The 26,106-nt window shown below is 43.2% G+C and overlaps 1 protein-coding gene across 4 annotated transcripts in view; it reads left to right on the top strand.

The window, feature by feature from the left end:
* Positions 1-22,407, top strand: part of rarga (retinoic acid receptor gamma a) — a 65,519-nt gene extending 43,112 nt beyond the window's left edge. For all 4 annotated transcript variants that reach the window (XM_042491321.2, XM_042491322.2, XM_042491320.2 and 1 more), the window contains 7 exons: positions 14,242-14,390; positions 15,565-15,706; positions 16,785-16,948; positions 17,368-17,544; positions 18,463-18,667; positions 18,872-19,030; positions 19,821-22,407. In XM_042491321.2, the coding sequence (XP_042347255.1) occupies positions 14,242-14,390; positions 15,565-15,706; positions 16,785-16,948; positions 17,368-17,544; positions 18,463-18,667; positions 18,872-19,030; positions 19,821-20,185 (1,361 nt within the window). In that variant the 3' untranslated portion in view covers positions 20,186-22,407. The remainder of the gene's footprint in view (positions 1-14,241; positions 14,391-15,564; positions 15,707-16,784; positions 16,949-17,367; positions 17,545-18,462; positions 18,668-18,871; positions 19,031-19,820) is intronic.
* The last annotated feature ends 3,699 nt before the right edge of the window (positions 22,408-26,106 follow it).

The following is a 26,106-nucleotide window of genomic DNA, read 5'->3' as shown; positions in this document are numbered from 1 at the left end:
ACAGAGGGACCTGTCTGGCTCCTAATGCCACGCTCACACAAGCACGCACGCTGAGCACCAAAAAAAACACTGGGTTTATAAAGAGAGTCACCTGGCTTTGGCATGCTATTAAACAATGAATTACTGTGATCAGCTAAAATTAAAAAAAATAAATAAATAAACCCCTTAAAATATTAGCAAATTACTTTCAAAAACAAAAAACGTGGTGAGCAAAAAAGAAATAAATGACACCAAAGCAAGCAAGAAATTAGTAAAAAGAAACCAAAAAAACCCAAATTAGTAAAAAGAAAAAAACAAAACAAAAAAAGAAATATAAACAAATAAGGCAAACAAGACAAAAGTACTTAAAATATAATAATTATGTAAAATCATTTTGAATATGTATTTAAGATAATCACAATATTGTTTTTCCCTCATATATTTATTGAAATTTATTTTTCCCTAGCTTTCTTGAAAATAATAATAAAAGTTGCTCATTGCCTTTTTTCCGTGTTTTTGAAAGAAAACCAAACAAGTTAGCTCAGGTTTCAAAGAGTTAAACAGTGTAGGGAAAAAGTACAAGTTGAGGTAAAAAAATGGTAGAAATCTTTAAATGTTTAGTATGACAATCTGAAAAAAAGGTTTGCCCCCTTAAATCTCACCCTAAATGACTATATCCTATTGTGTTGGCAGTAAATCTCCAGCGGTGATAAGTGTCACTGTTGTTGGCCACTAGCCCGGGACAGTCAGAGGACTTAAAAGTGTGTGGTCAGTTTTCCTGTTTTTTCTGTTCGCCAGTGGGAGACCTCAATGTCAGAGGTTAGTGAGAGGCTACGGCCTGGCCAATGTCAGATCTACACCATGTGTGGCGGCCTTGTCAGCTTGCTGAAAAGGCGACCCTTTCAACCAGCTTGGCTTGTGTAATGCTCTTAAGTGCCTTATACCACGGAGCTGGTACTACATCTGAGCTGCCCTGCGCATAAGGATAATGGACACTGATTTAGTCATACGTCAATGAGAACTGAATTAGTCAACTGCCAGGGAAGCCATTTGAGAGAGCCTATGCAGACCGATCCCCTCTCTGTCAATGTTCATTTGCTTAGAAGAATGAGGCAATTACGCTTAGCAGTTCTCCAGGGTCAGAAGAAGGGGAAGTATGTTTTTCTCACCAAAACACTCCCCGTAGCTTGAATCTTTTTTGAACACTGTTTGTGATATCAATCGTGATGCTCGCCGGCGATACATACAAGAGAGTGACACGGTAGTAACGGATTGCTAGAGCGATCCGTCACCGCGTGTGTAATCACACACATGCACAGGCACACACGTCTCTTTGTTTTCCCTTAATGTGCTGTTCAAATGTGAATTGAGGAGCTAATTGAAATGGGGGTATATCTCGGCAGCAATGGCAGAGAAATAAGAGCTTCCTGTGACCGCTGGCACATTCTGGCCCCCGATCATTTTCTCCCTGATGGAAGTCCGCAGTTATTTCATTATAATTACAAAAGATTCAATTAAAAGATTAGAATGCCTGAGGGGGCAGGACTGGGAATAGATAGTGGTATCTTGGTCAGGGGGGTGGTGTGTGTGTGTGTGTGTGTGTGTGTGTGTGTTTGAGAGAGGGAGAGTGAAGGAGAGTTATAGTGCCATGGTTGCAGATCTAATGAGGACGTGTCAGTGCTGTTATATATACATAAACCTTGTTGATCCTTTCCAGATAATGTCAAATGAATGTGCTGAAGTTAAAAGGCTTAAGTTGTCAGCTGGTCCAAGGTCACTGAGTCGTAATTGATATGACCGAGGGAAGGACCTTCACTTGTGTCTGAAAACAATTATGCCAGTGCAGCTAAATGAGCTGTTTGAAGTAGAAAATCAGTTCAAAGTGAAATGTACAAAACACTGAAGCACAAGAGTAACCTTTTCTGTTCTGTAATCCCAAACTGTTATCGGAAAAGCACCTAATTTTAGAGTGCAGTTAGTGGAGAGCCTGTATTTCACTAAGCTGCTCTCTGGGAAAAGGCACATGACTAAGTATTTGTAAGTGTGTGCATGTGTGTGTGTGTGTGTGTAGGCTGATATGTAGGTATGCATGTGGATATACCTTTGGTATGTCAGCAGACATGTTGCAATACCATTTTTTTCTTCCCGATGCTGATACCTGAACTTACACTGCATAAAAAGATTTTTCTTTTTAAATTAACCACTGTATACTACTAACTTTGTATGAAAGTGAAATCATCATCGTCATACCAACATCAATGGACTTGCAGCGATGAAAGCTGTTGCTTGTGTCTCAGACAAAAAGTTGCACATGAACACACCAGAAAGACTACAGGCGAAGGCCAACCAGCATGTACGTTCTGCGCCTGAGTGAAAGGAAATGTTCCTCCATACCAGCAGATGGTGATAGTTTGTAATTGTCATTCAAAAAGGGAAATTGGAAGACTGTCTTTAATGCTAGTTAGCCAGTTAGTACATCATCAAAACAATCCGATGTTGAAAGAACAAAACATATTTTTACCTGATATAACAAGTTTATTTTGATGTCACTCCCTCTTGACTTTAGTCCTTTCTTTACTCTCCTTGCTTCTGTTTCTTTTATCGTGCGCTGAGTGGAGCCAGAGTGATTTCCCTGACCGATGGGTTCGGCTGTCTCTGATTCAACATGCTGAATCAGCTGAAAAAAATGACTCACAAAAACTAAGGTGATAGACTCTTACTGATGGTGCAATATTGACTGACGGCCAGCGTTTGGCTTGGTGTGTCAGGGCACTAAAACATCAACAAATACATAAAGAGAATCAGTGCCTTGAAACTTTCTTTTATCCAGAGTCAAGTATTGCCAAATTGCTGACAATCTGCAAATGGCTGCACTATTTACTGAAATCTTGCTGCTTTAGATAACAGTAGTTGTTCATGGCTACACAGTGCAACTTGCAATTTAGGCTTCTATTTTAGATCAGTGAAGAAGGACTGATTCCCAGGAAAACTGGTATTTTATCCAGGTGGGATACTACTTTAAAGTTTATTAATAAATGACCTGTTATTAGACGTATAGACAGACATATTTGCTGATACATGATCCAGCATTTTAGGCTGTTTTGGAGGCATTTCGAATGCTGGTATTGGCATCAGACCAAGTCTAGATGTCTTAATAATACTCTGCAGCTGCAAAACTCATTTTGCTGTATTCACACTTGCATATTGCAATGACATAAATTGAATCTGAAACTATCATATTAAATATAATTTAAGTGAATTCTAACCACATAATAGTTAGGTCTATATGAAATTTACTCTATTAAATTGCATTACTACATGGAAACCTTTTCACAGCATGAAGCCATATTCAGTATAAGGACGACTTGTGTTGCAGTATCACACCACCTTGCTAACAGATCCGCCTCAGCCCTGCAGTAATAGCCGAGCCCATTAATAGGCAGTGCCACCTATAAATAAACAGATTGAATCCCTGCAGTTGCTTAAAGTTATTTCCACAAGCCCCCTTTTCATGTGCGGTTTTTCGCTTATGCATAAATATGAGCATGTCAGCCCCGTGCTTGCGTGTGTCAAGTCTATATGTGAACTACTATATGTCAATGTATGCAGTGTTTACGTGCTTGTTCGGCTGGCGTTTCTGCACCCAGACTGCTGTGTCAAATGCAGAGACAGACAATGTGCCAGGCTGGATTCCACAGGCCTGTACTGGAATCCAGCTCTGCTCTAATAGCAGTTTATAGCCCCACAGCAGCGTCAGTCACACCACTGTAAATAAAACTCATCAACCATCATGTGGAGGCCAAATCTGTCACCTCGGACTTTATGTCCATCTTCCTGACATTTTCTAGAGGTGTTGCACAAGAGTGCTTATGCCAAGGAGTCTCGTTCGGCTGCAGAACTGTGGAGCGCAGCCTGACAGAAGAGGCTGTTATGAGGCGAATGGGCTAACAGTTTGCCCCTTTGTATCAGCAGAGTATAAAATGTGGACTTTTGTAAGTCCTTTCACAATAGTTTGCTGGTCACCGAGGTATTGCGGCTGCCCACCCTAACACCCATGTCTGGCTGCTGCTATTGTAGCTGTTTACTGAGAACAGCTCTTTGCCTGCCAGGCACATTTTCCCTCGTACAAAGGCGTGGGCAACTGGCAGGCAGTGTGTGTGTGTGTGTACGTTTGTGCACCTTGACGTTTGTGTGTATGTGCTGTACTCATGTATGCACCTGTGAGAGTTTATTTCGCTAGAGGGCACGCTATGTACTGTTGCGCTCGTGTGTGTTTGTGTATATAGTATACAGTATATAGGAGTGTGTCAGCTCAGAGCCATGTGTGAGCTGAGTGTGAGGATAGCAGTTCTGTTACCACCATGTTATTGACTGACGGCTTGGCTCGAGCGTTGCTAGGGGCTCACTGTTATGAGAAGCGGAGGGCTCGGACAGCCAAGCTGAGACTAGGAACCCAGACGAGCCCGACTGTCCTCCCTCTGTGTATGTGTGAATGGGCTGTGTTTACGCAGCCGACAGTGTTTGGCAGGGAGTGGTGGGCGGCTGGTGTAGTACAGCTATTATCTGGACTCAGGGGTGGAGAGTGATGGAAGAGAAGTTGGCCGAGGAAGGGAGGGAGGGAGGGACGGCCTGCTGGCGTTGTTTTCACTTGGACATTAGTCAAATTCTGCCAATGTGTATGTGTGCAACTGCCATGACCACTCTTTTGGAAATGGTGTATGAGTTCATTTGTATATACTACTACTACTGCATTACTTCATTTATTTGCGTGTATATTTTGTTTGTGTGATCACTGTAGGGGAACAGGTGTGTGTGTGTGTGTGTGTGTGTGTGTGTGTGTGTGTGTGTGTGTGTGTGTGTGTGTGTGAACTAACAAACCCATTATTGTATGCTTAGCAGACAGTTTTGGACTTTTTTAAAGGCTGCGTTACAGTAAACTCACTTAATTTTCTGAGCTCACCAGACTGTTCCATTAATTGCTTTTCCCCATTTAGTCATTATATCAATATTACTGATGATTATTCATCAAAAAATCTCACTGTATATAGTTTGTGAAAGCAAAAATACTCAATTCTTCAGTATTGTCACAATATGGACATTGAGGTATTTGATTTTTTTAATATCGCCCAGCCTAGGGAGAACCTCAAAGATGCCTCTATGTGTATGTGTGTGTAAGTTTGTGCTTACTCACTCACTTTAGGAGGACAGAGCAGTTCTGGGGAATCCCTGAGAGAAACTGCACACAGGGGAGCTCCACCAAGAACTACATAACTTCAAGGGCTTTTTCTTTTTTTCGGTGTGCATTTGCACTGCCAATAAGAACGCTAAAGTACTGGATGGTTGCAAGGTCACTTTTGCTTTGACAAGTAAAAATTGCGTAAAGTACAGCCTGAACTACACTGTCGATCCATTTGTTCATGTTTTCACCATTGATTTTGTTTTTGTTTTGAGCTTCTGTTTGTGTTATCTGTTATTTATATGGCTAACATGTTTTTAAAAATAGCGGATGCTGGTGCTGCATTGCCTGTTTTTGACCAATCTGGACCAATCACTGTACACTGAAATAAAAGCTATGATTGATCCTAGCTTTTGTGGTGCGAACACAACAAAGGGGGGTTCTTGGAACTATGAAAAAGTTCTTCTGCTCTGAAAACATCTGATGTTTACATGTGCACATAAAACCAGGTTATCTGAAGAAATCAGGTTAAGACTCAAAACAGGAATGTGTGTCCACATCTTGAAAACTTAACATACAGCTGTTAACTGATCAGATGTCTGTCCAACCTACTGTCATACTTTTGATCCAAGACCACACAGTTTTACTGTGTAGCCATGTGTCAGAATTCTACAGTATACTTAACAGCTGTGGTAACTTTTTATTTACCCTAGTTTCTGTTTCTGTTTCAGTCAGATTTTGGATGTATTTATTTTGGATACACGGATGCACAATTACAGTAATGACCTTTCCTGTCATCACACTGCATTACGTTCGCAGTGACACATTCCCTGTGCTGGCTCTTTGTCATGCACACATGTGAAACCTCTGTTATACTCTTTATATCAGTTTTTTTTATAGAGAAAAAAAATCAGGCCACTGTAGAAAACCGACAATTACCAGGTAACTGGAGTGTGTGTAAACACACTCACTGCTTCAGTGGGTCCCTGCAGGAAATGTCTCGCTCTGAATCTGACACAAGAAGTGCATTCTCACTTACACACATGACACACGCTCACGAGCAGCAGGTATGCATGGACACAGAAATAAGAGCACATGCTCTGCAATGACTACAAACTAGAATATGTCCATGTCTTCACTGTAGCGTGACTTGTGATTGAACGAGAGCCCGTTGTGGTCATCCTGTCAGTAGGCCTGGATTTATCAGCTCCTGCTCCGCTGTTTGAGCACCTTTCACATTTGCCAGAAAACACTGAGAGAAAACCAGCCCGCCAGACAGACAGCCAGTTAGACAGGAAGCGATCCAGCAAAGGAGTTCAGGGCTGCTTGGGATGATTTATGCCGTGTTCAGGAATGCTGAATGAGCTCAGGGTGCACTTCTGTTATGGGAACTGACTGAATGGGCATTTCTCTCCTTGTCAGTGACGTTTTCGTGTTCTCTGAGTGGTTATAGTTTAAATGTCAAAATGTGACGTTATTGCCCCATATTAACATGGGACTTCCAACACATCGAGAGACGGCTAAGGAAGTGAATCACTGTGGCCCCAGTCTGAATTTCTTGTCAGTGCTCTGACAGCCTCCGCCCAGACACAGAGTTGGGCAACCTGTTGGCGGTTGGTTGCCAAGCAAAAGTGAAAAACTCTGATATGCATCATTGCTCCACAGAGCCACTCAAAGCAGAAGTTTCTCAGAGAGACTTCTACATCTGATATGACTGTGAGTAATTGTGCCAGTTTGAGGGGACTTCATGCCAGTGGCTCAAAAATCACCACATACACTTGAACTGCAAATCACTTAGACATCAGGAAGCCACAATTCTGGCTGCGCTCTCACTGCCGATCTGTTTATCTTACTTTCAGTGTCTGACACTGTTTTTGTCTCTATCATTATGTCTTTCCAGTTCTTTATAAGTGAACAGATGGAGGAAAACCCAAGATGCAAATGCACATCATTAAATTGAGATGTCAGATAGATATAAGGCTGAGGAAAAACGCAAAAGGAAATACTTCGGGTAGTGTGTGCAGACGCATGGGTACACACATTTACATATTGAGTGGGATTGAACTATGTGCTACTACTTGTGGGTGTGCTTTTTCCGTCCAATAAGAGGTTTGCGTTTGCACGTTTTGGTCTGCGGTGCTTCCCCAATGAGCTGGAGTGAATACTACTGTTGTTGTTTACATTATCCTCCTTTCCCCTCACTTCCTCTGACAGAGCGAGGCTGCAGCCGGGGACAGGCTACTTCTACTTTTGTAGGTTTCTATTGTTGTTGGGAGGAAGCAATAGCAATTGAACGAGCGTGAGTGGCCTTGCCAGAGACAGACAGGTGAGAGCCAGGGCTACAGATGGTGAGAGGAAGTCTGGGAGGATGAGAAACAACCTGAGGATCAAAGGACTCGGAGCTTTGCCTCGATGACTCTCCTCTCTTCTCTCCTCACCTCGCCCGTCTGCCTGCCTCCGCTCGCTGTCTGCTTCCTCGCCTGCCCGTGAGTTGTCCTGTCTTCCTGACATGATCAATGGCCCCGGCCTGCACCGCATTGCCAGGTTTGGGTTCACTCTGCAGTCACCGGAGGAGAGCGTGTGTTCCTCTCTGTCTTCTGTTGGGCAGATGAAGAGTCAGCTGGAGCTCACCGCAGGGATGAGGGGGCACATTTTTTCCACAGATCTGCACTTGACTGTCTGCTTTTTCCTGCACTTGCCATAAAAGGCCACTGACTTAAATCCTTTCATTGAAAGTATGTTTCCTTTAATTTCCCCCTTGCTTTTTAATACCTCCTTCCTCAGGTTTTGTTCAAGGACATTTGAAGGAAACTTCTTTTTTTGCTGGGTTCATGGGGGACAGGCAACTTGGTGTGCAAGTTTGTTTGAAGCCAACTTGTGTGTTTCTTGACAGGGTTGTGTGGTGCAGGAAGAGGGTGGGGGGGGGGTGGGGGGGGCTTGCTGCCAAATGTTGGCTTGGCCGACTCCATCAAGAAAATATCAAAAGGCCCTTTATGAGGTGCTGTAAAGAAGAAAGGGTGTTTTGAGAGCACCACCAGACTGCAAGGGTAATTCCACTTTTTAAAATGTGCCCTGAGGATACAGGCTTATCCCACCTGCCGCCTTTCCTGCTCTGTACGCTTTCTTCGGGGGAGCAAAAGACAAAGAAGTGTGAACTGGAGTGTGTGTGTGTGTGTGTGTGTGTGTGTGTGTTGGCAGCAGTCTGTGCGACCATGTTGTCTCAAAAGTTTTGTCATTAGCACTTATGGCAACTAACATATGCTAAAACGTTCTGCTCCACACCTCCGTCTGGTCGCAGATCATATGTGAGCATCATGTGCATTCACACATGTGTCTGTTTCTCTCTGTGTTTCATGACTTTCTGCTGGTTCTGACAGAAGGGTGTAAATTCCTGGAGAGGGGTGTGTGTGTGTGTGTGTGTGTTAATGTCTGGTTTCTCACTACTTTTGGCGAGCTTGGGGTGTTTTCACCGCTCGAACCTGAGCCATCTCCTGGTCGGCAGCCCAGTTTTATCATAGACCTTGTTTTAAAAGACAGCTTAGCGGGGCCTCTTTACAGGCATGTGTGTGTGTCTGTAGGAGCCCAGGTAATGAGCTTTCTGACAGCTGTTGAAAGGCGTTGCTACTGCTCAGCACCTTTAATGAAAGCCTCTCTCTCCTCCTTGTCAACACGCACACATTCCTCCCTCCTTCCTCCCAGCTTTTGACTTCCCCACCATATAAACTGTTCCTTTCTCAGTTGCAAGCAGGTTACATTGTGAGTGCTTGTGTAACTCAACACAATAGAGACTCCATAGACCTCCCACCTAAAAGCTCACAGGTGACTCAACTGTGTGCAGCCGAGCTTGAACAGCGCAGCAGTATTATTCAACCTGTGGGAAATGTAAGAAGGTGTAGCAGCGAGGGAGAGGTGGCTACAAAAGCAGTGACGGAGATCCTCCGGAAAGACTGGTACTGACAAGAGGAAGGAAATGGGCCTGTTGTGTGGGACCTTGAAGCCTCAGAGGGATGGCAGGAAGACGTGGGCAGAGAAACAGAGAAGGAGAGTTAAACATGCTGGCACGGCTGACAAGGGTGTGGTACTTTCTTTTCCTCTTTCACGAAGCCTAGCTCTTCACAGAAACCCTTCGGCTGGTCACTCAGCGAGCACCCTGTGGCGCTGTAGCCTCTGTCGTGGGGTAGAGGGCCAAGGGCACCCACAAAGGCCCCACCGAGTGTGCCAGCAAGTCTTCCAGCCCACTGTTCACCATCCTCTCTCAATCTGCTCCCCTTCTGCCACTGCTGTCTGCCCAGTGCCCACCCCTCTTTTTCACAGTGAGCCCTACTGTGTGCCCCTCTCTTTCTCTCTCACACACTGCCTCCAAGTCTCACACACTCTTTTACTGCCCAGTGCATTCGACAGGAACACGCAAGCTTTACAGGCTGTTTAATGAAGGTAGAGACGGAGACAAAGGCCCCACATGCCCATGCTTGCAGTTAAACACAAACAGAAAAAACACACACACACAGGAGAATATTTTTTTCCAACAATGTCTTCATTGATTTTAGCAGCAATAAACAAGTACATGCACAGCATCAGTATATGTATATATGAATGCACAAATACATAAGCAGGGAAAGAAAAACCAAAAACTGGACAAATGAACAAAATCTCAGAACAATGACTAAAGATTTAACATATGCATAATCCAACCTCGCCGCTGCCCTAAAAAGAGTTAATAATAGGGCTGTCAAATTATTAATTTTTTCAATGATGAATCGCAGAATTTCAAAAGTTCATTGGGATTTATTGCATGTTTTCAATTCTATTATTTTGCATTTCAAAACAGTAATGAGGTCCATATTAACAAGGTAAAGCAATTCTTAGATTGTCCTGATGAGGAATCCAGTGACAGCAAAAAAAATGCATGGGACTAGCATTAAGTGGGCATGTCTGTAAAGGGGAGACTTCTGCATAGAATCAATTTTCATTCAGATATTTTGAGGTCAGAGGTCAAGGGATCCCTGTAGAATGACTGTGGAGTTTCTCCATTCACAGGTTTTAGCCTAAATTTGTAGGATTATTCAGCCCCTTTTAAACCCGGTACAGCCTCTTTAATGTGATTTAAAAAAAAAAAAAAAATCACACCATGATTAACACATTAGCACAGACAGCCCTAATAAATAAATAATAAAAATAAATGAAAACATTTTTAAAAAAGGGGGAATGAAATTAAATCAATTAAATACAAAAAAAAGTATGTCTTATATTAAGACAGATTTATGCAGAGGCTAAATCATGGGAAATCCCCCAGTGCCTCTATCATGTGGGCCAGGTCTGTCCTCTCTAGATAACATATGAAGGGACCCTAAATGTTGAAAAGTGATTTATTACCCCTGATAGCAAATGTCATTTTTTCCAAGGGCAGAGTTGTAGTTTAGAAAGGTACTCGCCTTACCAACATTTTTCCATGAGAGAGAAACAATTCTTTTGGCCAGTAACAGATTCATTAAAAAAATCCTCCTGATGCTATTATTATTATTATTCTAATAATAATAATAATTACTACTATTATTTTTATTATTATTATTATCCAGAGGAATTTGTATAGATAATATGTCCTTCATATTCTCTCTCACTGCTTCCTAGAGCTCTCTTACACAGAGAATATATTTCTGGGGAACAGTGGAGCTTACTCGTGTACAGTTACAAACGATCCTGCATTTGCAAATCAAATAGAGGCTACAGTGAGTGGGCTGGCGAACAACATAAACACAGAATTCGTGCGCTGTCCTGTTACTGTATGCACGCTGTCCTCGCACAGCCTGTGCATTCGCTCTCACATGCCAAGACTAGACTTCTGGAACAGCGTCCCACGGAAGATTCAATCACACCAACAAGTCACGTAGACAAAATCTGCAGGCCTATTGTGAAAGAATACTTGTTACCCTGCCAGAATGTCATATGCTGCTCAGTTAAAAAGAGTGTGTTGCAACACAAAACACGAGATGCATAGTCATGGCCTTTGCTGACATACATTAGAAACACTCCCCTTTCCAGTCGAGTGGACAACAGGCAGCTTCAGCATTACCAGAGAGTTTTTCTTAATCATCTCTTCCTATTCGTTCTCTTTCTCTTCTATTGTTTCTGTTAAATCTAAAGGGACGTCAATTGGCCCAGTTGACTGGGCCGAGACCTAGAATTTAATGTAATTGACCTAGTTGAAGTCACCTAATTGACCTAGTTGAAGTCACCTTCAGCCACGCAGCTATTTCTGTCAGTTACATTTCACATCTAATGAGGTTGTGGAAAATGATGTATGGCACATCCCGCTCACGCTGAAGCACTTTAGTGTAATGTGCAGGGGGATTGTTGTGTGTGTTTGCTAGTTTACAGCCAGTGAATATTATCCTCCTGTGTGCGTGTGTGTGTGTGTGTGTGTGTGTGTGTGTGTTTGTGTGTGTGTAGCCATTGAATAGTATCTGTGGGGATTAGGCCTGGTCAGTGCAGCTGGGCCACTTGTGCACAGAGAACACTGAGAGAAGGGATTAGGGAGTAAACTGATACTTAGCAGGAAATGAACAGTGGCTACTGGTAACTCAACTATCCCTTCGTTTCTCATCCTCTTCTCCTCCCCCCCAACAACAGCAGCCACCCACCTATCCCACTCCTCTCATCTCATCCGTCCATCATCGGCTCACAGGCCTTGGCCGGCGGATTGTCATGCAAATGGTGCCCCAGGCTTCGGAGCGCTGATAAGGAGGGCCTCTCATTTCACAGGGCTTTGTTTTCTAAACAGTGATGAGCTGAGTTGAGGAGACTGGGGAAAGGGGCTCAGGGCGGCTGCCTGAATGGGCCCTCTCACTGTGGCGCCCTGGGGTAAGTGGTGCGGGGATTTGGATGGAGTGGGCTGAATGAGGCGAGGTCTGGGAGGCGGGTACAGGAGTCATGTTCTCTGGCAGGAACCAGGTTCAACGTGTTGACGGAGCCTGATGTATTTTTTCTCTCACCGCCGTCCGAGTTTTCTCCAGGATGGCCTTTCTCTCTTGGCTTGCTTTCTTCCTCCATTTAGACAGTGTCAGTCAGTGTTCGTTACTTGACGCCACATATGGTTTGTCCTTTTCTAAGGGGTTGTCAGCGCTTGGTCCGGAGCCTCATTTGCTGCTGTTATTATTGCATAAACACAGAGGTTCATGGCACGTTCAGAGGGTTTCTGCTCTCCCACTGACCCTGCTGCTTTGTTACATTCTGGCCAGGGAGATATGAGAACTGCTGTAGAAACATTCAGCGGGTGTAAACTTCAGGTTTTAGATTGATTTGCACATTTGGCTTTGGGATCGCTCTTAAAACTAATGGAAAACATCTTTGCCTCCAGCAAAGTACAGCTTTCAAAGGAGGAATTTGAATGTGGATTCTGAATAGGCAAATATAAAAATGCATATGAAAAACAGATGTTTGAGCAGCAGGCAACAAATGAAAAATGTCTGACATATTTCTGTTACTATCATTAATGAGGTGGTAGCTGGGCAGCTGTAGGAGAAGTGGTAGTAATGGTCAGCTTGGTCTTGAACAAGACTTGCCCTCAGGAGCAACTGTGTCCTCTCCTCCCCCTTTCCCCCTTCGGCCCCTTTCTCTGTTTTTTATCAAATTCCTCTTTTTATGCCCCCTTTTTTCTTCTTTTTGAAGTCTCCCCTCTCTTGTAAAAAGCCAAGCTGGTGGTTTTTGCTTCAGCCTTGGGTGTGAGAGAGGGGAGGAGGGGGGTTGTAGGTTAAGTTTAGGCTAGCCCTCTGTGCTTTCCATTGAAGGTGCTGGGGGGAGGTGGGGGCAGTAAAAGTTAGAATTTTAGAGCCTCCCTGTTTTTTATTTTATGATTGGCTTTTTTTACGGGCTGGGAGCTACAGCTGGTGGTGTGAATAGCTGCCCAAGGTGACCGAGTCCCAATAAAGTGTAGGCCAGCCGGGCTGGGGCCTCCAGTCCAGCCATGGGACCGCCTTTATAGGCCGCCTTACGAGCCTAGGCCTCTATTAAAACCTGGCAGGGCTGCACTGAGGAATTTAGGGCCAGGAAACAAGAGAAAAATAGGGTTTGTGTGTCAGGGGGTGGTGGGATGCAGAGATGGGGGGCTGGGGGTGAAGTTTGAGGGTAACTAAGGGTGAAAGTTGAAAGAGGTGCTGCTGGGTAAGTGGACGTTCAAGTGTGTGGCGTATGGATTCCATACTTCCCCCAAGCAACATGTGTGTCTGTGAGTTTGTGCAGGCGAGCATGTGTGACGGGGGTCTGGTCCTATGTGTGCGGCGCAGCTTATGTTACTCAGGGGAAGTATGGAATCCATACGCTGCACACTTGGACATTCAAAAGAGCCTGAATGTGTTCCTCTTTGGAATATAGCGAGGTTTAATGTACCATGGCAAGTATGTAGGTGGCGCTGACATCACAGCTGAGTTTGAGAGGTAGAAGGAGAGCTTTGCACGCATGTATGTTTGACAGGTGTCTACTCTGTGCGTGCAAGATGTCATCATGAGCTGTTGTCAGTCTGTGGAATGAGGAAGAGCCAGCTTTAAGTCTTGGCTGCAGCAGCTCACTCTGCTACTTGGTCTTATCAGACAAGCTGTCGATCACTAGCACAGTAAAAAACAGTTTTGTCTTCGCTGTCAGACAGTCATCCCTCCTTTGTTTTTCAGCGTGCATACAAAACAATAATCACCTCACACATGCACCTCAGTGCTGCCCCTTAGGGTGGTAATTGGTGCCTGGAAAAAATATAACTGTAGCCTGTAGTTTACGCTCTATTTCTCTTTCTCTCTCTTATCTTATCAATTCTGTCCCGTGGAGAGACAAGCTAAAAAGGAAAATGTGATATCTTAATCCACCTCCAGGCCAAGTGAACATAACCGTTACTCAGCATCTCTCGCTGGCCTCGCAAATCAAATGGAAAAGGAAAAAGTTGTCAACTGTCACATCATGTTTGAATGCAGTCACTCGATGATTTTCTGTGTGTATTGACAAGCGCATGTTTGACATTTCAGGCTAGCCGTCGGACAATGCTTTGTGACAGATCAAGTGCTCACATACTTCGCTGTCTTTTTTTTTTTCTTTCTTCTCCATAGCGGTGGAGACCCAGAGCACCAGCTCAGAGGAGATGGTACCCAGTTCTCCGTCTCCACCTCCCCCACCTCGTGTCTACAAGCCCTGCTTTGTGTGCCAGGACAAGTCCTCAGGGTATCACTACGGGGTCAGCTCCTGCGAGGGCTGCAAGGTAAGAACCTGCCAGAGCCTTTTGAGCTCTGCTTTGTCTGCATCTTTCACGTACATTTAGAAAAATGCTGGGTTGCAATTATGGCTGTGCTGAATGGTTCAAAGCTTCAATCGTAACACTGACATTCAAATTCTAAATCAACATTTGAATCCTGCATTTTTTTTTGTTTTGTTTTTTTATAGCATGTCTATTACTTCTGTTAAAGTATGGTATTTCTGCACTGTTGCAGATAAAAATTAGGCTACACTAATATTATGAGTATTGTACTATTTGCAGAACTAGATTCCAGTGGTGGTTGCTTAAGATTGTTTCTCTGTTGACTCTGTGATCCAAACATTTCCAATAACTCAGAAGTGCTGTAAAGTCAAAAAGTCAAAATTGTCTGAAAAAAGATAGATGCAATCATTTGCAACATTCACAACATGTTTTATTTTACAGTGTATTCTGTTTTTAATCCATATTTGTTTGAGTTTAGCCTTTCAAGAGCAACATTTTCACTACACAGTTTGCTGTCCTGCTTGCTACACACAAATGGAGGCATGCACCTGTATTAACAGGGCGGCCTAGCAATACCATAAATTTTGATGATTATTTCATTATTATTTTTCTCCCTTATTGGATTAACCTGCTCCCTACATAAATTTATGTAGACAAAGCTGAAGAGATATTGTTGATGTAATAATAATAAGGAAAAAGAACTCATTTACTCATGATTAATCCTTTTATTCAAAGTACATTTTCAGGGTGATGACATAAAATGTGACGATGAGCATATAAAGCTTCAGCTAAAAACCTCAGTGAAACCATAGAATGTAAAATATACGAACATTTGGTACAGCCCTAGTTGCATTTTATTGTTTAATATTAGTTACCTGCCTTTTTATCAAAATAAAAAGGGAGGAGCCTCAACTGCAGTCTGAAGCTACTTTTTACAACACTGGTTAGTGTGAAAAATGTAAAAGAAAGTGAAAAGGTCCAATCAGAATACCACAAAGAGTTCAAATGTTTCAGTTTTCTCTTCTGGATCAAGTGAAAAAAAGAGAGGAAAGAAGGGCGATCATGAAAGAGAAGCAGTTAAATGTCACATCCTAAATTTGATGACTTGACTATAATACATAATCTCTCTCTCTCTTCTGCCCTCTCCCCTTTTGTCTTTGGCTTCCTGATGCTCCAGGGTTTCTTCCGCCGCAGTATCCAGAAGAACATGGTGTACACCTGCCACCGAGACAAGAACTGTCAGATTAACAAGGTCACACGAAACCGCTGCCAGTACTGCAGGCTGCAGAAGTGCTTTGAGGTCGGCATGTCCAAGGAAGGTGAGCCCTCCGGGACTGGACTCCCAAGAGGTGGAGAGACCCACTTCCAAAACATGGATAGTCACTCACGTGTGAATATCCGTAGACACACACACACACACACACACACACACACACACACACACACGGCTGCAGATTCTTTCAGCTATAGATCAAGACACAGTGAGATATACCCTAGCACCTTGGAGACATTGCCAAGCAGTTTAAATTCTACTTCACTCAGATCATTTTTTCTTTTTTCTTTTACCACCGAAGAATCTGACCTGATTCACACGGTGTGAACTTATTGATCTGTTAATGCTCAGTAAGAGACTCTGGGAAACTATGCAGCAGAGAGTGCAGAAGCAGATGATGAGCCTCGCAGGGGTGGTGATCGGGGCGAGGCTGGGCACTGTACCAATCATATGACTAATCGCTTTACGAAACAACTCTGACTTCCTGTTTCACCACAGCACCTCGCCCCTCTGGCCAGCACAGACACTGCTTTCATTCATAAAGACAATGGAGCAGAAAATTAAATTTTGAGTTTTTACAAAGCTGGTGGCGCCAGGATTCGTGCGGTTTGCCTAATCACACATACAGCTCTGTGACCTTTTGAGTTTGACCTTGTGTGTGTGTAAGTGGCAGTGTCTTGCCCCTCTCAGAGCCCGTGGGACATGTATGTGGGTGTAATGTTTGTGTGGGATGTGTGTTAAGACCGGGATCACATTGTGCCTCTGCTATTACTGGATATCCTGAGAGGAAGGAAAGTATGGGAGGAGGAGGGAGAGGAGGCAGAGAGCGGAGGACCAGCTTATGTGCACCGGTCAAGTGAATAGAGAGATGGACAAGGAAGACAGCGGGTGATAAGAAGGAGATAGCCAGTGTCTTTTCTGTGCCAGAGGAAATATGTTAATGCTGTTAAGAGAAAATCTCAGTTGCTACTGAGTTCTGGTTTCCACCAGCGAGCACAGTGTCCTTGACAGTGGTCAAAAGACACAGAGCATGAGTGCTATGGATGTTTTTACATGTGATCACAGATAAAGAAGAGGAACATTGTGTAGCTGATCCGTGTTGCATTTTGTTTTTCTTCTCAAAGCGGTGCGCAATGACAGGAACAAGAAGAAGAAGGATGTGAAGGAGGAGTTGGTGCTTCCAGAGAGCTACGAGCTGAGTGGAGAGCTCGAGGAGTTGGTCAATAAAGTCAGCAAAGCTCACCAAGAAACCTTCCCATCACTTTGCCAGTTGGGCAAATACACCACCGTAAGTCTCACACACACACACACACACACACACACACACTTGCCCCAAACAGTATTATTCACTCATACTGAGTGTATGGTAACATTCTTCATGCAATGGCGTCACTGAGGGCTCCCAGATTGCATGCAAAGACGTAAATTCACCGTAGCTTTCTCAACATAGTAGTGGTTTAACTAATTCAGTTCCCCATTTAGCCATCTGTGTGGCCTCTGAATGATTGATGCAACATGTAAATGGATTTTTCCCCATGATTGATGTAAAATGTAAATGTATGTGTTGTGAGGCTTGGACACGCTTGCCCTGGATGCAAAGAGGGTTGCTCACCTCCTCTGTGACAACATACTGATCTGTGTGTGTGTGTGTGTGTGTGTGTGTGTGTGTGTGTGTGTGTGTGTGTGTGTGTGTGTGTGTGTGTTCAGAACTCCAGCTCAGACCACCGCGTCCAGCTGGATCTGGGTTTATGGGACAAGTTCAGTGAGCTCTCCACCAAATGCATCATCAAGATTGTGGAGTTCGCCAAGCGGCTGCCGGGTTTCACCACCCTCACCATCGCTGACCAGATCACTCTACTCAAATCAGCCTGCCTGGACATACTGGTGAGGAAACAATGTTTTGGTTTTCGCTTTTGTCCTCTTCACTTGCTCTTTTCTTATGAATAACTTTAGCTGACGGATGAAGGAATACTGACATCTGCTGGTAAAATGTGGTAGTGCAGGAGGGTTTGTCCAAATAATACTGAGCCTGCTGAATCTGAGAGAGAGCGGTTACAAACACATCGTGGTGGATTGTAATTATATAAGTACATTTACTAAAGTACTGTACTTAAGAACAAATTTGAGGTGATTTTAGTTTAGTCCTTCATTTCCGTGCTGCTTTAGGCATGACAGCTTTAGTAACTACTTACAAATTAAGATTTCTACACACAAATCATATGAAAAGTTAAATATGATTATTTGTTATGATTTAAACTACCAAATAATACCAAGATAGCCAAAATGACCTGGCCCAGCATCGGCCAAAACTCTACATGCCAGGAGAAATGTCAAGCTGTTTGGTTGCCCAACTCAGTTTAGACTTGGGATTAATGATGCCCGATTGGCCTTTTACTGGGCCAAATAAACTGGCCAGATTTTGTCTGGCAACACTGTTATCACTTGATATATAGGCCAATAAGCACAGCTAAAATGATCAGGAAATCAATCAGATCAATTTGATTGACAGAACTTTTTTGATCTTTTAGTTGTTTTTCCTTTAAAAATTACACCAGCTTCTTATATGTGAGGATTTTCTCTCAATACTTAAACAACATTTCCTGACTTTTTACTGTTACTTAAGTAACAGTTGTAATGCAGCATTTTCACTCATTTACAGTATGGTATTAGTTCTTTTATGCAGCAGAATCCAAATATTTCTTCGGCCACTGTACACACAACTCTGAGCTTTCGCTGTAGAAAACCCTGTTAAATCTTATCATATATTGCCCAGTGTTGACAAAGTATATCTTTTGCTCTCAGATGCTGAGGATCTGCACACGCTACACCCCAGAACAGGACACTATGACCTTCTCAGATGGGCTGACTCTGAACCGGACTCAGATGCACAATGCCGGCTTCGGACCGCTCACAGACCTGGTGTTTGCCTTTGCTGGCCAGCTTCTACCCCTGGAGATGGATGACACAGAGACTGGCCTCCTCAGCGCCATCTGCCTCATCTGTGGAGGTACTGCAGCATACACATACACAGTGACAATGCCAGCTGTGAAGAGAAGTTGCTCTAGTAAATCTGTCAGCATGTCACTGCATTTTCTTTTTTCTTTTTTTTATGTGAAATTATATCAGTCTATAGAGAAACTATTATTTTGAATTTGTGTTATTGTGGTAAATAACAGAGAGTATAATGCATTTTCTGTACTCTCTTCATCAGACCGTATGGATCTAGAGGAGCCTCAGAAAGTGGATAAGCTGCAAGAGCCTTTACTTGAAGCTCTAAAGATCTATGCCCGCCGCCGGCGCCCCAACAAACCTCACATGTTCCCCCGCATGCTGATGAAGATCACTGACCTCAGGGGCATCAGCACTAAAGGTTAGTGTGAAGCGACTAAATCTGGGAACAAGTTCTGATTTTGAAATAGGCCTGACCGCTATCATATCCAATTTGTAACGGTATTTATAGAGCGAGTATAGACTCACTGTTTTACTGACAAAGAGGGCTTTGTCCACTAGCTTCAGTCTTTTGGTGTTTTATTTGTGTTCTGTATTACCACTTTTCCACCAAAATAGAACAGGTTCTATTTCAGTCCCTAATTTTTAACTGTTCAGAGCATTTCCACAAAAACTAAATTGGTCTGAAACATGAAAAGTTGGTCCTCAGTAAAACCTTCCACATTAAGTAACATAACAGCAAATTTATATTCCTTTAGCTGTTGACGTAGCAATGCTCTAATATGTGGTGATGTGTGGTGTTTTGTTTAATATCACGTATAGCTGAATTAATAGTAAATTAATTTAAAAATGTTATGGGAACATAGGGCAGGAAAAAAAAACGTATCGGGGTCCTTGAAAAATCATGGAAAAGCTTTGGAAATTTGTCCATGAAAATGTGTGGGAATCCTGTCAATAGTTGGTCCATGCTTGTTTTAGGCGGAAAACAAGTCTTTGTAAGCACAGAAGAAAAGTTTGCAGGTTTGCAGTTTGATTATGCTCAAAACTGGTATAAAGGCGGGCTGGTTCACAAGATAACTACAAAGCTCTTAGAGTCTTGAAAGTACCAGAACCAGAGCTAATGTGTTGGAAAAGGGGAGTGTGTGACAGGAGAGCTGTGTTTTAAAACATGATAATTAATCATCTACCATCACCTTGTTCTCTGCTTCCAGGTGCGGAGCGAGCCATCACTCTGAAGATGGAGATCCCGGGGCCAATGCCTCCTTTGATCAGGGAGATGCTCGAGAACCCAGAGGCCTTCGATGACCAAACAGAGGGCAACGAGAGCCCGCCACCTCCTCCACCACCGCCGCCACCCCCACCACCGGCCCAGGTCAAGCAGGAGGCCGAGGACGAGGACGACAGCTGGGCCACAGAGAACGGCAGCGAGCCATCGCCGGAAGAGGAGGACGAAGATGATGACGACGATGTCGGGGATGAAGATCGAGACAGGGGCTCGGACAGTGACGGGGAGCCCTGGGGGGTCCTGGACGCCATAGATGGGTCGAGGAAAGGCCTCATTGGGAGGGCGCAGTGAACAGAGCATTTCATACAAACATGCACATACAGGTTCAAACACACTCATACATAGAGACATACGACAAGACCTCACTCACTCTCTCACCTCAACAAAATGCTGGCCTTCCCTTCCTCTCTTTCTCTCTCCGTACTGCACATCACTGTGTCCTCCACAGCAGAGCACAGCAGAGCCTTATGTGTACAGACACTTCTAACTCAGGCCACATGGTCCATGAAAAGTGAACTACAGAAAAATAAAGGAGAGATGACAGAATGAACTCCTTGCGTAGCCAAGAGAGAAGGTGACAAAAAGAACTCGAACAGTCTCTTTTCTTTTCCACTATTGTTGTTTATATCAAAATAGGGGAACGGCCAAACCAGACACCAGAACTGAGCAGTTGATTCCGACGGATTACAACAAGCACATTTCTCAAAAGACACAAGAGTACAGGGCAAAACCAAATTGAGTATGCTAATCTTTTGTTTTTTTTGTGGTTATTGCTTTTGAATATTGTTTTCAGTTTTACTTTTTCAATTTATGTATAAGTCCATACATATCTATATACCATTATATTTTTGTCTTTATTTGTTATTCTGGTTTTTATATATGAATCCTGTTAGACGAGTTTTTTCTTTGAAGAGCTTTCCTGAGAAGATATTCCGAGGGAAAGAAGGGTAATCAGAACTGGCTGGGTCTTCCTTATCAGCTACATATGCTTAGCTGGGGCTTTTTTGGGCACTTTGGCTCACTGTGGATGTCAATGATAATCAACCCAGAGGACTATTGTTATGTTGCAGTGACTTAATCAGTTTCTGTTATCAGGGAATTGGCATTATTCTATTTTGCTCTCGTTGCAGCTGGCCAATGCTGTCAGTGCAGAAAGTAAGTATCTTTGTGCCAAAGTTAGGAAAAGTCATCTTTGGAGTTTGACTACTGGCAGGGACTCCATTGATCCTCACAGCAGCTCACACATGCACTCAATCTCACACACACACACACTCAAATGCATACACACACACATGCAAAGACACCGTTAGGTCTACCCTCAGCTGTTGCAGATGTGCCAACCTGGCATGGAGTGCCCAGACAGATTTACACTTGACCGTATATGTAGCACTTTTGTGATCCTCTGTTCAAGTAAGGCACATCTCCTCAGCTGAGAGTAGAGTGAGCTTCTATCTCCGTTAGCAAGTCCAAACTGATACTAACATACAGAATACAATCAACCTTAGAAAAACTCCCCCAGATGATGTCAGTAGACGAATGCACACTTTCAGCATGGATTACAAAAAAAAAAGCATCCACACAGTAGCAACATCATGCATCAAAGACATATGCAAGTCGATAGCAGGAATCTTTATGGAAGACATTTTGGAATCAGACTCAGGGCTTTTCAGTAAGGACCAAACCCTAGCTGCTTTCAGGCATGCTAGAAACAGGCAATATTTATGTGTGTATTCTTGACTCAGTTTTTTGATCAGCTCAACCCCTCTGCGTGTACATAGAAGGTGACAAGTGTTGAGAAACGGCGTGGATGCCAGTCTGACTCTCCCAGAAGGGGGACAAATCATCGTCATCGCTGCCCCCCCCCCCGCCCCCCTCGCCTGTGCTCGCGCTGGCATCCATGCAGCAAACTGCCTTCTCATCCCAAAAGCCATTATATCATCTTGTCTTCTTGTGTATATCCTCACTTCTCTTTAAAGGAGCTGTGGAGGATTATGTGTTCTCATGTATCATTTCTTTATTGCCAAAATGTCTTGGTATAGGCGATCAGCTGGGAGAGCACAGCTGATATACAGTACTGAGGTTTTTTTCTGTCTCTCTTCGAAGCAATATGAACATTCTTTCTGTAGCGGCGAGAGGTCCCATCTTCTGAGTATGGGCAGGTCTCCTCAGTGTGTGTGTGGGTGTGTGTGTGTGGGGGGGGGCAGGGGGGTGAGGGAGGGGAGGCATGTGTGCGTGAATGCTTTAACATGTTTTGAGTCATTGGGTGAATGTCCTCAGCACGGTGCTGTCACACAAACTCTTGTGTGATGACCTCATCCCTTCTCTCTTCCTGCTGGGCTGTCATGATGTTAATGATGGTGACGCAGGCAGAGCATTGAGATTATGTTGTTACATGTTTTTGTTTTTTCAACATGGCCAAGGTGTTGTCTACCGTCTGTTTATGTCAACTCTTGTCATACAAAGAAAAGCCATATAAACAGTAAGAGGCACAATAAACTACTTTTGTGAGATTACTGGACTTTTTTATTTAAAATGTTCTGCAAAAAGTCTTACGATGAGAAATTTCTCGTCTTATAATGCTATAAAGAAGTTGCTTTGTGGATATCATAATGCATTAGTAAATGTATCAGTAGAGGGAGCTCTTGCACCGTGGCTGCAGGGTGCTCTGCATGCAGCAGTGTTCACCCTGCATGGAGGAGGATGAGAGCAGGGTCTGTTAGGTCATGGAGAGCTGAGGGTGCAGAGGCTAATAAATCACAGTCTCCTGCTGAACAAGGACATCAGATAAAGGTCTGTCCCTAAGATTTGTTCACTCTGCAGTTGGAGGCAACGTAAAGTCCCATAGTTTTGTCTCAAAGACAGAGTGGTTTAGGAGTTAAAAAGTAAACCTGTCTTTTATGATTTATTTGTTGAATTTTAGAAAGGTGGACAACTTGTGCAGAAGAAAGAGCGCAGCAGAGATAGACTTACACCACAGCTCAACAAATGGAAAAAGATACATCAGATAGAGTCACGGTATCTTAATTTTAGATATATTAGATGAAACATACAAGACATTAGTAGTCAAGTAATCGGTTCCAGGGGCGTTTCTAGGAATTGAGAACATGGGGGGCCTTGCCCAGGCCTCTGAGGTGGGTCTAGGGGATCCTTTTCCAAAACATTATTTTGATCAATAGTCTCTATTTTAATGCTATTTTTATACACTCTGGAATTTAATTTAACCTAAAAAAACTTTTCTTTTAACTTTCCAGAATAATTGTGAATAGTGATGTTAAAAGTGTTCGTAGTTGTTAGAAATTAGTATTGAACAGAAACAAAACACTTTTCATTAAACATTTATTGACTAGAGGTGGAAAAAATATTCCAGTACAAGTACAAACAGACCACCTGTATAGATCCAGGGCTATTTATAAGACATTTGTGACTAATGCTGGAGGTTGCTATACTTGCTGTTTAACCTTGCGTTTGGGTACGCGTCCGGCTGTGTCATGAGCGTTTGTGTGCATATACTTGCCTATACGCGACGCGTGTTACTGGAGGTTACCTTTAGAGGGCACAGGTGAGAGCTCAGGCCGGATGTGTGGGATGTAAACTACAGACATGGCAACACTCGAGGATGTAACTATCATGTTAGTGCTGAGAAGTGCTGAGATTCAAGGCAGAAAAGACGTCAGCGGCGACAACGTCAGTGGTACGTAAAGCCTTTATATCTAGCCCGTCGGAACAATGGGGCGCACGTGTATCTCGTGCCGCTGTTTTTACTCTGTCACATCCGCTCTACCTCTACACTGCTCATGCTGTTCTTATAGCTACTAACTGCATCTGGCGTCCGCGTCGCGTTAATTTTGGAGGATGCGCACAGCCGACGCGCCAAACCGACGCAAGGAACGCCTAGCAGCCGTCATGCGTACGCGTAGGCTAGTTAACCTATAGCCAATATCTCCGGGCTAACACCTCAGACACTATTAATGGGTTCTTTTGTTTTTTAAGCAAAAATGGTCAAATGAGGCCAAATATTCTTTGACTCCAGCTTTCAAATAACACGTGCTGGTTCTCATGTCATTGATAACTGAATATTTTTTGGACTGTTGACTGAACAGAACAAGACATTTGAGGACGTTACCCACTGTTCTGGAAAGTTGTGATAGACACTTTTACCCTTATTCATTGTTTATTAGGTTATATTATGTGAAATAGACCAAACTAAGGCAGTAATTATGGCAGTTTTTCAGAAATGTGCAAAATGTCCTCCCTAATATATCAATAAAAACATATAAATAAATAGAAACCATCAGTATGCCACAACAGGCATCCATGCACTGGCACCACCTTCCAAAAATAATTATTAGTAAATGCAGTCATAAATAAAACCCTAACAAATTGTCATTACTACTATTTCTGGTTCTATAGTTATGGTGTGCTGCATTTCTGCCTGTGGTTTGTCCAAGTGGTGTTGTCGTACCCCACCAAAAGCTGTTGCTCGACTGATATAGTTATGTATAATGCCAAACACTACTGTATTTCATTACTTTCAATTGCATTAAACAGATTTGGTAACCCCACAGTGTTGACTCCATGGCCGTGGCCTTGGACTGAACCATTCATCAGGCTAATATCTGGCAGATTAATTGATAGTGAGAGTAATCATCAGTTGCAGCCCCAGATATTAGTCATGTCCATATTGGAGGTCTGCCAAGGAAAATGAAAGTGATGCTTCCAGCTAAACAGTCAGAACATGCATCCAACATGCTGTCAGATTTTATTGGACTCATGTGATATTTGATCTTGTAGAAGAGAGCATCATCTGAAGCTGGTCAGGTAATGACCTGTGAAATGTGAAAGGACATCACAGGGCCTTAAACTCAAAGTCAACACATTTGTCAGGATATCTTAAAAACCCTAACGTGCAAGCCACTTTTGAAACAAGCATCTGAATAAAACAAGGAAACCTTTTAAACATTTTTCAGGTTTATTATGAATGTCACCAAAAATCAAGAGTTATACATTTGTCAGAATTTTATTACACTGAGTACATCAGTGTCACTGATAAGCTCACGCTGTCTTGACATCCTGATAAAGAACAGGAAGTGTCTTCGTAAAGGGCTACTGATAGAAAACATCTCTCTTTCTTCAGTGTGGGATACTAATGCCTCACCTTGATTTTATTAATAGAGAGAGAGAGAGAGAGAATCAGAGGAGGGTGATAAACAGAGATGAGATTCTATCAATTATATGATTGCTTTAATTAACTATCATTAAAGACAGATCAATAACGCCAGACTGGAATTAAAATAAGGTCCATACATTATACACTATTTTACAAGGAACAATCAAATGGCCTCATATACCGAGCCCCTGGAAGGTGTTGCCATGGGAACCCATGGGAGGGTTTGGGTGTGCTTGGGGGAATTTAAAGGAGCCGGGACTAGATTTCTATATACTCATCCTTCCACATCAATGATGCTGGATTAACTAATGACTTGAGGTATAAAGGCAGTGGAAATGAAAAAAAAAGTGTAAAAGAAAGGCCCGTTGGAAAAAAAAAAAAGAAGGCATAACTGTACAATGAATTAATAAATGGTAAAAATCTCCCTTGTAATATTCTTGCAGCCTCAGGACATCAATTATTCATAAAAAACAGTAAAGAATCCATAAAAGTAGGTCATGAGTATAGCATACCAAAGAAATTAATTTGAATATTTAAACAGATAGAGAGAGCACATCCGCTGAGTTTGAGCAAACTGCAGCAGCACCTCAGTCAACACACAGGAGAGATAATGGAGCAGGAGAGGCTGGCTCCTCGGAGAGTAATCGGGAGGATAAAGCTCACTGAACCCAAGTGCTCCTGGCAGCAGTTAGGGAGGAAAGGGCCCAGGCTCCAGGTGTGATAAAGGCACAGAGTGCAGTGCATGTGACCTGGGTTTGATGTGATAAAAAAAACTGTGCACCTAAAGCTATATACAAGACAGAGAGGCTTATATGTCATGTGCTGGATGTATGGGTCACAATGTGAAACAGCACTTCATTTACACTCCCGCTTGGGTCAGAACAGACAAAAAGGACATGTTCGTCATTTGTTACATATGCAGCGAATCCGTAGAGGGTTGGGGAATCAGTCAAGGGAGGAGAGGAGAGGTGAGGGGAAGGTGAGAAACGTTTTCAAGTGCAAAGACCATAAATTTAACACCTTCCACAGTGCGAGCGGAGAGGCA

This window comes from Plectropomus leopardus, chromosome 9 (assembly GCF_026936395.1).
Source record: "Plectropomus leopardus strain MGB_pleo_1.0 chromosome 9, ASM2693639v1, whole genome shotgun sequence".
NCBI classification, from domain to species: Eukaryota; Metazoa; Chordata; class Actinopteri; order Perciformes; family Serranidae; genus Plectropomus; species Plectropomus leopardus.
The sequence above is the reverse complement of the archived record's forward strand: the minus strand, read 5'-3'. Positions and strand labels throughout refer to the sequence as shown.